Consider the following 14,888-nt stretch of genomic DNA (forward strand, 5'->3'; position numbering starts at 1 on the left):
ACTATTCATGAAAAAAAAGTAGAAATTTGTTTACTTTTAACATATAAAAACTTATTTTACTTGATGAAGTTTTAACCCAAGACCTGTTTATAAAAGTATATGTATTTTTGTTTTGCAATTTTTTTGACGATAAACAAAATCTGTTTCCGGTTATGGTAAAATGATGTTAATTACAAAATGTAGTAACATTCAGCACGCCATTTTTTTTAGATACAGTAATTTTTAAAAGTACAATTTGACCATAAATTAGACCCACCGATATTATTCGCTGGTCAGAGTTAACGCAAGAAAATTCAAAACTTCTGTTGTTACACATTAACAAGTTTCAGAAGGACAGTTAAAAGTTTTTACTTGAAGAAGTTAATAAAAAATTTGAGGATGTATTAAATATGTTCGGCTTACATTGTACGTAATAATTTCAGCAAGAGTTAAAAAAACCAACTACAGTGCAACCGAAACCGCTGTACCGTGCTATAGGTAGCAGTGCAGCGAGAGGGTCCTCTGTCAATACTCGCATGGGCGGCTCTTCGGTAGCACTTTTAATGCAATTTTATTTTAAATATATTATCAATATGGTAACAATAAATTTTTTGCCTTATTAAAAAAATCATAAAATAAATATTTTGCTAAGATATCTATCGACTTATTCAAGTTACCATAAGTGCCGAAATTTGTGCATAGATTAATATACCGGTGTGATACAACGAGTTCAAACTTAATAATGTTAATAATTTTTAAATTATTTTCTTGAATGTCACACTATATATGTACCGTAGATTTTTTTATGAATACAGAATATTACGTATATTGTTAACAAAATAATACAATAATCTGAAGACAATTGTAAAACAAAGCAATAACCGATTGTACAATATGCGACAGATATACAGGTCAGGTACATGCGACAGGTTCTGGAGCTGAAACCATAGACCAGTAAGACCTTATTAGGGTCGTTGAAAGACTTAAAGCAAGCTGCTTTCAACCAGTCTTTTTACAAGCGTGTAGGAAGCTGATGAATGATGACATATGTGTTTTGGGTTCAAAGAATTTATTCGCGTAAAACTTATAATTGAGTTGTTTAAAATGAGGTTAATTTTATCAACTATTTTTAAAACCATGCCGTTCAATTTCTAATACGTAAACTAAAGCATGCTGCGTAAATGTTGTTTTTAAAAATAATAATGCTACAATTTGTGCTACTGTATATTTCAATTCATTGAGTAAGCAATTTTACAATATATTTTTTGTATAGATACAGACATATAAATAATATGTTATCTGTACTTACAAACGACATTTATCGTTTAATATCGTAAAGATATATGTCAATCCACCCTGGACTCACGTGGCTTGTAATTTTTTTATCTTTAAAAGGAAACCTTTTAGGTAAATTGTATGTCTAAAAAAACTTATATCAAGGCAAAGCTAATAGCTATTATCATGATAACAATTATAGCTTAGCGTCCAATGCAAGTAGTGATATTGAAGTTACGTTGGTTAAATATTAATATAGTTCGTTTGCGTTAATAATGCGTTAAAATCATTGTGCGCTAGCCTGACCACGTGAAATTGACAGATCGTTAGACATAACCGCTGCGTTCGGAAGTATACGTTTAACTGATCACTATATTACATTACTTTCAAATTACGGTCACGAACCGTGGTCAAAGGAGACTCCATTCTTAACGCGAATAAACTATAGATAGATTTGTTTATAACGATGTAGTTTTATATAAAATTAAAGACTTAGTAATTGCATGCAAACAAAATACACTTTCACCACACTTGTCTATTAAAATATTATATTAAAAAACACTCAGAACGTAGTTAACGCATGTAATCTATTTGTCTAAGATGTTTTTAATATCGTTGCTTGAGATTGTCGTTAGATGGAGTTATTTTACTATGAAATCTAAGGTTAACAAATCTTGGTTGAATTTAACGTATTTTAGCCAAAAAGCATTGCACTTAAACGTTTTATTTTCTTTAGTTCTTTTTTGAGATGTATAATTTGATACACCGCTAAACGATAGGCTCAAATAAAGAATTTGTTATATTAACAACCTCTGTTTCATTTGTCTCCATAGTGTATTATATTTATTTATATAGCCTGAACTATTGTCTTCTAATCAAAAATATCAAAAACTGTCAGAAAAAAAGGTTTTAATTTCTATATTAAAAAAAAAACAGTTAAATGTAATAGAATCTGAAGTTTTATTTTAAAATATTTAATTTTTTTAATATTTTCAATTTTAAATAAGATCCACTGCTAATACAAAAAATTGAATAGAGGTACATAGTAGTCGCCTCTTAACCTAATAGAAAGCTGTGTTCACATTTACAAATTGAGTTAACTCGTTTATAAAATACGACGGTTAGTGTAATTTAGGTAACAAATTCAATAAGAAAAAGCGGACATTATTTTGATTTTTTTTTGTGCTATAAAATAACCGCTAACATGTGCCATAGAAGTTTGATGCCATATAGTAAGGCAAAGAAAATGGCCTGGTAGCAAATCATTGGCCATTAAAGATAGCAGAAACTCCTTGGTGGTATAGTAACAAGTATCGCCTATCACGACGGGGTCGTCACAAGATGAGTTTTTATAAAAATCTAGAACAAACACATAAGGTTAGATACTTACACAATTAATTTGTACCCAAATAATTAAAAAATATCCTAATTTACTATGATCTGATTGGTTCAATATGATTAGTGATTTCTTAATTGGAATAAATTGCAGTGAATAATGACGGTTGATATAGTTGTATTATCTAAACAGGTCGAATGGTTTTAAATAATTTTACTGTAATTCTGCCACCAAGCTCTGTATGATAAAAACTGAAGCACGTCCGTGTTACTAATTAGTGACAAAAATTTTCGATCCTCCTCACAAAGACGAAGCAAAAAGGTTGTCATTTTTTAAAGTTCTATGAAAAGACTAGATGTTAAATTATTATCAATCACTGACGTAAAACGACTTTCGACGTATGTTTACAAGCAAAATATTATTTTTATAATTATTTTGATTAACTTGATTTGTTACAATGAGCGAAAGTGCGGTAAATATTTATTATAATGGCATTTTTATTTTATTATTCGAAAGCACAACACCAATGTAAACAAACAAACAAAACATTGTAGGAAATCGTAAATATAGTTAATGATAGATGTGCCCAATGTCTTTCTTAAAATTAGATACTACAAAATATTATCCTAATTGAATTTATTAGTAAAACGAAAGGTAGTTCTTAAATCTATAAAATAGATAACAACAACAGGCATACAGGCAAAATTTACAGTGATATTTGCAGCCCGCTTCCAAAATGTCCTATTGGAAAATTATTGGAGAGACCTATATCCTGTGGAGATCCTTCGGCTGAAAAGATACATTAAATAAATTTCATTATTTATGTTTAGGTATTTTATCTCCTTAATAGACAAAATATTTTCAGAGCACACCTTCAAAAACTTCAAGTACAACAACCGAGTCAGAATCGACAGAAAATCCATTGGTAAACGTATTTCATATTTTATAATAGCGGAGGTTTATAGTTTTTTATTAACGGTTACATATTTGAATTTGATCTTAGCCAAATGTTCCAAATCATATTAAAAAAATAATTCACTTTAGTTTCTTGCTTTATGTCTATAATATTATACAAAAGATTGACTTAAGAAATTAGTTAATTTGGTCATGTTGATAATTTATAAATGGAAATGTAGTAAAATTACATAACGTGGTAACTATTGTAATTATATGAAATGATTTCTATTTTCCTATATTCTCAGTTAACGGTAACAACCAATAAAAGTAATAATTATAGAGCGTTAAAATTCACTGGCGAATATACACATAGCGATTTTTGCCTGGAAACAAACGGAATATTGAAAAGCAAGTCCCCTTGTAACACAAAAGTGGTTAACAAAGCGTTCTCATAGTAGTTTTTTTTTTTAAGTTCATACCGTATTCGTCATATAAATAAAACCGATTTGAATCATGTCAGTGATTGTAATAAAAAATTATTTCTTCGTAGATCAATGACAGATGGACGAATAACATAAATTACAGACAACTCGTCATATCATCATGCATTGGCATCGTCCAAGTGTGGTGGCACCCTTACTTGCACGACTTGCGCAAGTTCATTCCTTTCATCTTTCTTTACAACATATTTAGCGTGATCATCGGATATCCATTATTGTATTTGGAATTGGCTTTAGGCGTCGTAACCAAAAAGGGTGTACTAAATTGTTGGGATTTAGCTCCAATCGCAAGAGGTAAGGATATAGCATTAATTTTGTTTTTAATTGTCACGAAATTATCCCAAGTGTATAGTATTAATAAATGTATAATGAACACACACGTAGTTAATACAATCGTTTTTTCCAACGTTGTAATAAATTGTGAATATCGTGTAATATAATATCGATTGATTAAGAGGTTTGTCGAGCAGGTGTAGGCTTCGCAATGTTGTCGCTTTGCGCGTTGACAGCTTTAGTAACAGGCGTAATAAGCGCGTGGTGTTTGGCGCTGTTTGTGCATTCGTTCCATTCGTTCCTACCCTGGCTGCACTGCGCGGCGGCGGTACACCCCGCCTGCGCTGCTCGTCACCGTCCCCTGCCCGAAGGCACCGAGACTCCATCGCAGTCATTCTTTTTGTAAGTTTTATATTTATTTATTGACAACATATGATTGGCAGTAGTTGTTCTTCTTCTTTTCAGCCGATGGACGCCCACTGCAAGGCTTAGGCCTCCTTCAAAGAGCGCTACGATGACCGGACCTGCGTTACCTGCATCCAGAGACTTGCCGCGACTTTAACTATTTCTTCGGTCCACCTAGTGGGGTGCCTATTATATTGGCAGTGTTTAACAACTAATTCTTTTAAAAATAAGATTAATTTATAAAATAAAAATTTTAAAACATACACATGCTACACTATTAAGATCAGTTACATAAAATCGTTTATCTTTTCGTCGGTGTCGAGAGTTTTTACAAAAAAGAAAGTATAGCGTTCAACTTGGTATTCCTATTTATTCTTACCATAGTAGAACAAATTTACAACCAGATTTTTCATCGTCAATTGGATTATCTGTGATCAACACTTCCTTAAGTGTTGATCACAGAACAAGTTTTATAAAATGGGAGATTTCGTCTTTTTGAAATGTGTAATTTTCTCGTCTTGAAAGTGTGCAAAATATCTCGTTGAGTTTCTTGTCAAAGTACTAACGTACGTACTTCGGAACAAAAAATGTATCAGTAATATATCACACAGTAATATTTTTTTATTTTATCGCCTTCTAAATTTCTACCGGCTAATGGCAGCTAATGGCAGTCTTTTTTTCTAAAGTATATTTTTTCACATTTTTAATTATTAATCTTTTATTTAATTGCTTATTATATGCGACAACAGTAATATATTAGATAGTTAAAAATTAATCGAAAGGTGACAAAGAATCTATAAACCTAAGGTTTATGAATGAGGTTATTTGGGTATTATAAGTCGTTCCTTCCATAGTGAAGTTAACTGGATTTGTAACAAAATATTTATTCGTAGTAACTTCGTATTGAACTTAAAACGAGATGGACTAAAGGGTGGACTTGGTAACTTCGTGCCGGAACTGATATTCTATTACGTGATCAGTTGGATATTTATTTACTTCATTTCCTGCAAGAGGATATATAGCTATTCGAAAGTAAGTTTTGCAATCTTATGCTTTTATTTTTTAATTATCATCAACATTTCAGCCGTATGATGCCTATTGTTGCTATAGGTTTCTCCTATAGCAAAATATTGTAATTAAAAAGTCAACAATTTCGATTGAAAGGTAACAATAATATCTCTGTTTTCATTTAAATTTTCTTTCGTTCACCTGAAAACCCTCTTTCGCCAAGAGAGGCTTTCTATATTTGGGTACATGTTTGTCAATACTATTTTTATTTACATTTTCATTACTGCTAATTACTTATTATTGTTTATCTATATGACCGATACCTGTTTACATTAATCGTCATTTTTCTACGATTTCTTATTACTAAATATTGTACTATTTAAATTATTTTCTTCTTTTCTGTTATTTACATTCTCATGTGCTACAAAATATTTTGTACGCTTTTTTCACGTCTGATGAAAAGATGACATGGCAAAACGTAATAGAATGATAGAAAATAATAGGCAAATGGTTTAGTGCGAGGAAGTTTGAGGTTTTTGTTACTTTGCATAAAACGTTTATTCAGTCTGTTTATTCCAGTAAAAAAAAATACGTTTTTTTTGAACTGGAATACACTGTGCAACTGGCGTTTGTAATTTTCTGAACCTCTTAGCAGCAAAGCTCGTGGGATCGAACCGCCACATTCTACTGTCATACTGTATTAGAAACTTTTATCTTAAGAGATTAAGGTACAAGCACATATTACCGCAGTATTCATAATCGGGAGATTTCGTTTTACAATTCACTGGGAAAAAAATATACAGTATTATTGAATGACGGGCGCAAATGACAATAACCATTGTTAATAAATTAGTATAAATAATAATATCTAATATATTACGTCGTGGGGCGATCACCTACGAGGTGAATAACTTTGTCAAGGTCGTTAAAAGACCCTGGAAGTAGACCACGTACTATGATTGAAATGGTGATGATGATCTGATAAATGTAATTAATGCTTTTTTTAATATCTCGGCAATATGTATTTCTTAAATTACTTGATCAATTGCAGTTGGTGTTATTTAAAGACGTTTTTGCTTACTTCATCCTACTGGTTTGTGTATTGGGCGTTATACGCCTCGGTGGGGCGACTGCAATGTTCGACGAATGTGACTGGACTGTTCTTTTTGAAGGCACACAGGTTAGTTTTCCATAGAATATTTAAAGTGTAATATTTATTTATTCATTTATTTTGTTTAGTATCCACTTTAATCAATTATAGAGCCCAACGTGGTATACACTAGTATTAAAATGATTCTATGATATGATGTATGAGGATTCTTTGGAATCCTGCAGGGTATATTTGGAATCCTCAAAACTTTATTCTGTCTGAAAAGAACCCACAAGAAACTCAGTTCGTTGTTTCATCATGTCACCGCTTAGACGCTCACTGCAAGGCATAGACGCTTGGCATGTACTTGACAGGCATTATGTTAGAGTGCGCTGGAATCCTATTTAACAAATGCAAAAAGTGTAAATTCAGTTAAAGAAATAGCTCGGGGCATTTTGTTTCAGACAATAAAACAGAAAATTCACTCTTGTGAATTAAAAACAATTATTCTTATAAGAAAATTAAAAGAATGTAAAAGACATCAGTTATATAATAGTACGAATTTCTCAAGAGATTGTGGTTTTTGTAATAAAATCTTTCACAGTGTAGGAAACTAGTTATGGTTGGTATGAAACAAATTATTTAATGTCTCCGGGATTCGAGGGCAAACAACTATGATTTTTGTATTAAACTCTGGGTTTAGTATTTAGTTATAAGCAGGTCTTATCAAGCTTTAAGTGAAAATTTATTTCTTTTTATATTAAATATATAAACTATAGTTGTGAGTATATTTGTAGACTTTTGATTTATTTCTAATCATTATTCGATTAATTAGCGATAGTACAGGTCTTAAACAACCTACATACTTAATATATTGAGAAATACATGGTTTGATATTAACCACAGATGTTTATAGACCACGTGAGTTCTAACCGTAGGCGGAATAAATTAATAAAGTAATCCCGGTGCCCATAGTAAAAGTTAACTTTATGGGCACATAATATTGTATTATGAATAACTAACGGGAATACATTATAGATTTGGCGTGACGCTTTGGAATATTGTCTGGTACAAATGACCGTCGCTCAAGGCGTCCTGGTCATGTTGGGTTCGTATTGCCCTAAAGAGCAACACAAGCTTGCTACCACGGCGTTACTCACATTCGTAGTATCAAAGACAACGTGTATGGGCAGCGCTCTTGTGTTGGGCGCAGCGCATGGAGCCCTTCGCAAGGATTACGACAACGATACCAACATTTGGAGCGGTAAGAATCTAGGCCTCCTTGTTCTTGTCAAAATTATCCTGTTGATAACACTTTGTGATTTAGATTTTTCTGTGTATATATGTACGATTTCGAAAAAAAATGTCCATTTGCCTACCTCCATTATATTTGGTTTAGCTGTTCATTGAAATATATTACTTCACGGTTCACGACTTCGTAATTCATTCGTGTTTAACGGCGAGTTAGTGAGTTATTTAGAGACAACTTGAAATTCAAAGGTGTACTTTTAAATTCCTCGAGATTCGGTGCCTTAAAAGAGGTTTAAGCTCTGCCTCCTCTAACCCTCAGTTATCTGCAAATGCTACTTAGACAGCAGCGTAAATCGCGTATTATATCAGGATCACCTATCATTTATTCTTCTCCAAATAATTACTTATTTAAATTAAATAGATTTCTGCATATACTCGTGTTCGCTACTATAAAATATATATTATACAAATTACACAAGTCGTTTCTTCCGTATAATTAATTTAGTAAACGGTTAAATAACAGAAAATACCTGCGACTTAAAGTTCGGCGTTATACATAGTTGTATAAAAAGTTTCTAAATAAATCAATGAATGAATGAATAAATAAATAACTTATTAGTAAGACAGTCGATTCGGTAAGATTGATGTATATTTCAAGCAGTGAATTTAAAATACAAGTCCACAATAATTTTCCAGGTTCATCGTCATCGATAATTTTGTGGGCGGACTTGGTTACGAGAATACCTGGCAGCCAGTTTTGGTCGGCGCTTATATTCTTCACGCTCTATGTTATCGCTCTATCAACAACGGTAATTGTGTTTCCGTATATTGCAAGGATTTATTATAAAATAAATGATGTAAACAGCTTCATTCTGGTGGATGGGTGTATAAAGACTTTGAAAGCTGCAGTCTTTCTAAGGAAAACGTTCCAAGCACAGCGAAGTTGAAGAAAAAGAGGGATTGGACAACATAAAAAAGATAGTTTAAATGTAGAAAGTAATAAAATAACTTAAAATGTATTTATTACAATTATATATCAAAAGTAATTGATTTAAGGATATTTCATTACAATCACCGTTACTTCTTACGAACTAAATGAAAGGACTAATTTATTTAAAATTATTTTATTACATTTATATTTGTGTTTAATTTTATTATATTTATATTTAAATTTTATACATAATCTGGTTGCTATAGCAAACAAGTTTAGATAAGTAAGATGATGGAAATGGAAGGTTGATTGAAAAGTGTTTTATTTATTCTAGATTGATGTTAATGCTGTTAGTCCGGGAACTTTCACAGCTTCATCGGAATTAAGTTCGCGGAGCGGAAGGGTCCGTGAACTAAAAAATAAAACAAAAGCTGAATAGACGCTTTCCAGTTGCACGGAGTCGTTAGCACGTATTGAACCGCTCTACACGAGTAGAGCTGTATAGTGTTAATGTTGTGTATATGCGGCTTGGGACGCCAGCATGGACCACAGGCGAACCAAGGAGGGATCAGGATCCAAACTCGGTTTGCCCAGGCTTTTCGTGATTAAGGAGTAGGCGTCGTCCCCTAAAACCGGGTGTTTTGGCAGAAAAGTGCTGATATTTCATATTTCTGTACTACGTTGTAATACAATAACGTACAAATATAAACATAACCTTTGCGCGCTTTGTCCTGTCTACTGCCATTTCAGCTTGCCAATCCCCTGGGTTATTTGTCACTGTTGTTCGTCTACATATGTTCTTATTCGAGCTACTAGAGAAATTCCAGGCATAGTCCTCCTCACAGTTTGAGGAGAAACCACGGTGGCATATATTTTTTACGCACGACATGCAAATCAAGCCAGTTCACTTTTACTTTTCTCAAAGAATCGTGTTCACTATTTAGTTGAAATTTAAAATTTATATTAATAAAAATGTATAACATCTTGTTCGCAGGCACTACTGGTACAAACAATAATGTCGACATTTACGGGGAGTTCTATGCGGAAGATTACTTGGGCTTTTCTCATAATGATTTGTGTTTTGTTTTGCTTTATTGGTATCATGACTATTTGCACACAGGTTAGAATGAAAATATATATTTGTCGTTTATTGAATACAATAATAATACTGTAACTAGGTTAATATTGCAAAAATTAAGTTTTAAGATATAAATATGTAGAGTAGAAATGAAATAAAAAATCCCAAAATGTTCTAATAGACAACTCGCAGAATAAATAGCCGCTGGGGCCTCAAGATTCGTACAACTTGGACAGACAACTGTGTTAGGGTCATCGAAAGACGCTGGATGTATTCGGTTTCCAACCAGTCCTGTTGGAAATTTTTGTGAGAGACTTATCTCCACCAGTGGACCCTTGTGGCTGAAATAATGATGGTGATGATTCTGATACATTTAAAATAAGTATATTTATATATATATATATATGAATGTAAAAAATTAATCCACATTTCCGTTAGTCATTACTTGAGAACAGTTTTATCGATTTTATTCAATTTGAAAAAAAAAATCCTATTCATTATAAACAGAAGGTTCTTACGAAAAAAAATATTTATATAAAAAGTGCGCAAAAGTCAGATTTTTGTTAGGAAATAGAACGATCATTTTACTGCGTATTTGGCAGTACATGGGGCACAGATTCATCGTTTGTTTAATTTATTTGCACCATAGTAATAATTATTTCGACGTTAATTCTTCTCGTTTTTGTAGGCCGGTCTCTACATTCTCAACTTTCTGTTCACCTGGCCTATATCTAAAGCGCGGGCGCCCATTGCAGCTATGATCACGATGGTCATAACATACTCTTATGGGCAGACCACGTTCTGTGAAGAAGTTTACTTCGCCGTTGGGGAGTATCCATGCGTGTTTATGAGGATCAGCTGGGCTATTACTCCGTTTTTATTAGCGGTATATATAATACGTTTATTTTGGTTAGTTAGTCAGTAGTAGGTCAGTAAAGTTTTGAACTTTGTTTGTGCAGAAAGATAAGCTGAGCGGTGGCAGCCTAGCGGTAAAAAACTGAGACTTGCGTTCATAGGTTCTGGAATTTTACAATTTGTGCATTAATTTGAAAGGATTGCCACTGCAAACTAACAAGTTTCCAGAGAATGGACAGCAGCATCTTTTCGTACCTTAATACCACACCGTAATCAACAAATCGCCTGCCAAGCGTTGTGATTGTGGTACATCTCGCCATTGATATTGTAGGAGCTACATAACGTCATCATTAGCGGCGCATCGAAAGGGGAATTCCACAGAAATATAATTCTTTATTTACATCGGTATAAATATGGGCGAAGCCCGAATGAAATACACACTTCTACTTCGGACTTTCTGTTGTTATTACCTCGAAGACCTATCAGTCTTAGGGAGAATCCCACAATATCTTTAGAGGCAGCATGTGGCTTACAATGCTAGCTAAAGAAATAAATATAAGTTCGATATAACTTTCTCCACGCACCATAAAACTAGTAACTCTTGTGGGCAACTGTGTACGGTTTTACAATAAACTCCTCAACAATGTTTTTAAATTATCATGTAATAAATTTAATCACATTATTTAAAAAAAAGTAATAAATCCCATTACAGTGTGGGTTTTTTTTAATTTATAAAAATAAATATGTAATAGTATTTAAAGTTGAACGATGTCGTTATAGGGATGCTCAATTTCTTTTAAGTTTATTCTACTCATGACGTACACTAGTGGTCATTATAAAAAATCTAAAATGTTAATAATGATAATTAACAAAAGATTGAAAGGCGGTAAAGCTATAAGAAATGTTGTAGCTTTTATTTTGATGCATCGAGTCTTACATGGCTTAGCCGCCTACAGAGCTGTGATAAAGGGGGTTTTAACGAATGTTTGCAATGCGACAAGTCATACCAAATCCCATTTGCATTCGTCAAGCTTGTATATCTCATATCAGTTATGTCAAAAAAGTAGGGGCCCACGCATGCCGCGTTACCGATTGACGTGTTATGATCGCTACACGAGAACCTTTCGGCACTAACCACCAATGAACCATCAGTGTCAACATAAACCAAAGAGGTTTTAGGATTCTTTAGCAAAAGGCCGGCGAGGTAATTAATCATTATTCCAACTATCGTTGTTGCATGGTTTGTCCGCTTAACCGCGCGTAACGAATCAAATCGTATCTAATTTGCGTTACGTTCGAAAGTGAAAAGTATTATGTTTACTATGACTTTACTCTTTAGTCTTCGATGTAATATATTTTATAAGATTATTACAATAATATATATTATGAAGAAAAATCGCGGCTATAACTATTGACTTTGCAGTCGTAACAAAAAAGTTTTTTTATATTCCAACAAGCTATTTTATAAGTAGGTATAGCTTACAGTATGGTATTAGTTACGGCCTTTCTTCTTATGACGGCAGAATAACACTCACTGTTTTTATGTCTGTAGCACATCCCTGTTGCCGCGGCGCCCCCTAAGACGGCGGCGCCCGTGTGCATTGCACACCCTGCACTATAAGTTAAGCCGCCCATGATAAACACCATGTTAAACTGTTGAATAACAGGACATTGAAGTTAAACTAGAAGTATTCCTAGATTAACCAATAATTCCCAAAGTTACCATCACTTTTGGCGACTTTAATTAATTTGCTTTTTTAATATTTAAAGGCAATGCTGGTCTCTGGTTTGGGCACACTGTGGACTTTCGAAGCCACAGCCGGTGCAATATCTGTCATGTTAACACTGCTGGCAATACCAATTTTCGTTGTTTTATACTTTGTCTTCAGATGCCGAGTTAGGGTAAGATTTACATCTTATTTTATTAACATGAAAATTATTTTAAATTTTTACCATATTTATTAGTCTTGTAAAATTATTTTGTTACTTTACCTTTGCAAAGAGATTTCTTTAAGTACTGATCACAAAGTATGACAGGGACCCAGAGCAAATTATGGGATGTCACACAAACTTTAGTCATTTTAATATAAGCATGTATTGATTTTTTCGCAATATTTTCGATCACCGTACACTAGCAGTTACTTTATATAAATCACACAGATACGTCGCCTGTTTTAGATTAATACGACGTGCCACGCTTATAAACAATTTTAAATAAAAATACATTATTCGTTTAAAATAAAACAGATTTTTCTAGCAGAGATAATATTATTAATTGACTTGTAAAATGTATCTTCTCGTCTAATAAAACAATCTAAACAGTTTCCTATCTGTTCAATTATTAAGAAAAAGTGGCATCGCTCACTAACTCGATGAAAAAGCAATTTATTTACTTGATTTTAAATAATGGTGACGAAGTTACTTAAAAATTGCATCGAATGTTACTTGTGATAGCGTAAAATTAGTGAAATAAAAATATTTTCTGTGGTCTCTCTCTTTATATATATAAATAAATATAGTTAAAACTGAACGTTATATCTTAACTTTATTTAAACGTAAAATATAATAAAATAGTCGTGAGAAAGATCGATAAATGTTTAAAATAAAGTAATATTATTCAAATGTTTAATTCTCTTTTAATTTGTATCCTTGTTTCAGAATATCGTGGATGACGTGAAATAATACAATTTCTCATAGAATTATAATAATAAATTGATTCACATTTTGTAATTTCTTTTTATATTGTATCTTTAACAACGCTTGAGATGAATTGTTAATGTGTCTACAATGTGTACACGTTTGGTTGAATACTCAAGTACTCGAACTGCTTATCGATAGTGCTGAAGTATAAATACCTCTTCTTCGTAAAATCTTTTCTGTTTAAGTTTTTTGTTTGATAACAAATAACTTGCATCTTTGCAACTTTGCAAGTCTCACCACTTTGTGTTGAAAATGTAATATGCAAGTTTTTACAAAAATGTCGCTGTGTTTATTATATTATTATCTGCATATAGGTAAAGTCAAGCCAACATTTTGGTTCTCCATTATCGAAAAGACCATCATCTGAACCACTTCCATTACCTAAAGGACCACCATCTGAACCACTTCCATTGCCTCTATCTATAATTCTGATAACGCCAGCGTCTTAGGATAGTTGATTTTAGAAATGGAGGATCAAAATCAAAAGCAGCAATAGTGGGATATTACATTCTTCATGCAAACCTAAATTTTAGCGTTAATGCTCTAATAAAATTATCCTTGAGCTTCACTACTTTAACACGCGTTTAAAGCCCGTTCGTCTCGAAACCGCAGTCAAATGTAGATTAAGAGACAGGTTTATCGCTGCGATTTTTCTCTAAAAAAAATTTAAATAGGCATCTGAGGGTGGGAAGGTCTGTAGGAATTTTTGAAGGAGTGAAATCTTGAAGCAAAATTGAATGGTCAATGATTTCTTCAATGTTGCATTTAAATAAAAATTTCACCGATACGCAATATTATCATTTGATATTCTAATTAACCGACATAACCCATTGGAATAGTGAGGTGAAGTGGTATGGGAAAGGATATATAGCGTGCAGCGAAGGACGTCCTCCCACAAGCTAACACATTTCATGCCATATACGAACCCCGTTGCATTTGCCATTCAGGCAATTTTGAAAATATTTGAAAAATGAATTAGATATAGAGCAATTTCACATAACGTATCTAATGCATATTAAAATTTATAATTTTCCCCGCTAATTATAGGTCTGCAGAATTAAAAAAGTATAGAGCATACGTCTTAATGACTTTTGTTTAATTTTTAAAACGTGAATCGTATACGCCCCACGCGGCCTGAATGGAAAATCTTCAAAAATGGCGTCGCACGAAACGTGATAAACAGACTCAATAAGTCGTAGAAAGACGCTGTATGCAGACTGTTTACAACAAGTCCTATTGGAAATGTACGATGAAGTCCATGTTCAGCTGTATAGTTCGTACGACAAATAATGATACTAATAAAACAAGAA

The 14,888-nt window shown here is 32.8% G+C and overlaps 1 protein-coding gene across 1 annotated transcript; it reads left to right on the top strand.

The window, feature by feature from the left end:
* The first annotated feature begins 3,047 nt into the window (after nucleotides 1-3,047).
* Nucleotides 3,048-13,560, top strand: LOC137919523 (sodium-dependent serotonin transporter-like). Its single transcript, XM_068762616.1, has 12 exons — nucleotides 3,048-3,062; nucleotides 3,456-3,515; nucleotides 4,038-4,281; nucleotides 4,458-4,662; nucleotides 5,559-5,697; nucleotides 6,725-6,853; nucleotides 7,802-8,027; nucleotides 8,711-8,823; nucleotides 9,940-10,065; nucleotides 10,712-10,906; nucleotides 12,649-12,780; nucleotides 13,537-13,560. The coding sequence occupies exons 1-12, from the start codon at nucleotides 3,048-3,050 to the stop codon at nucleotides 13,558-13,560; spliced, it is 1,608 nt and encodes a 535-aa protein (XP_068618717.1).
* Nucleotides 13,561-14,888: the final 1,328 nt, after the last annotated feature.

Source organism: Battus philenor, unplaced genomic scaffold (genome assembly GCF_028537555.1).
Source record: "Battus philenor isolate CCGP_79_NKW_IND1 unplaced genomic scaffold, ilBatPhil1.0.hap1 SCAF_16, whole genome shotgun sequence".
NCBI lineage: Eukaryota > Metazoa > Arthropoda > Insecta > Lepidoptera > Papilionidae > Battus > Battus philenor.

Coding starts and splice junctions, on each gene's coding strand:
- LOC137919523 (XM_068762616.1), top strand. Junction 3,516..4,037: donor AATCGACAGAAAATCCATTG/GTAAACGTATTT, acceptor ATTTCTTCGTAG/ATCAATGACAGATGGACGAA. Junction 10,066..10,711: donor TCATGACTATTTGCACACAG/GTTAGAATGAAA, acceptor TCGTTTTTGTAG/GCCGGTCTCTACATTCTCAA.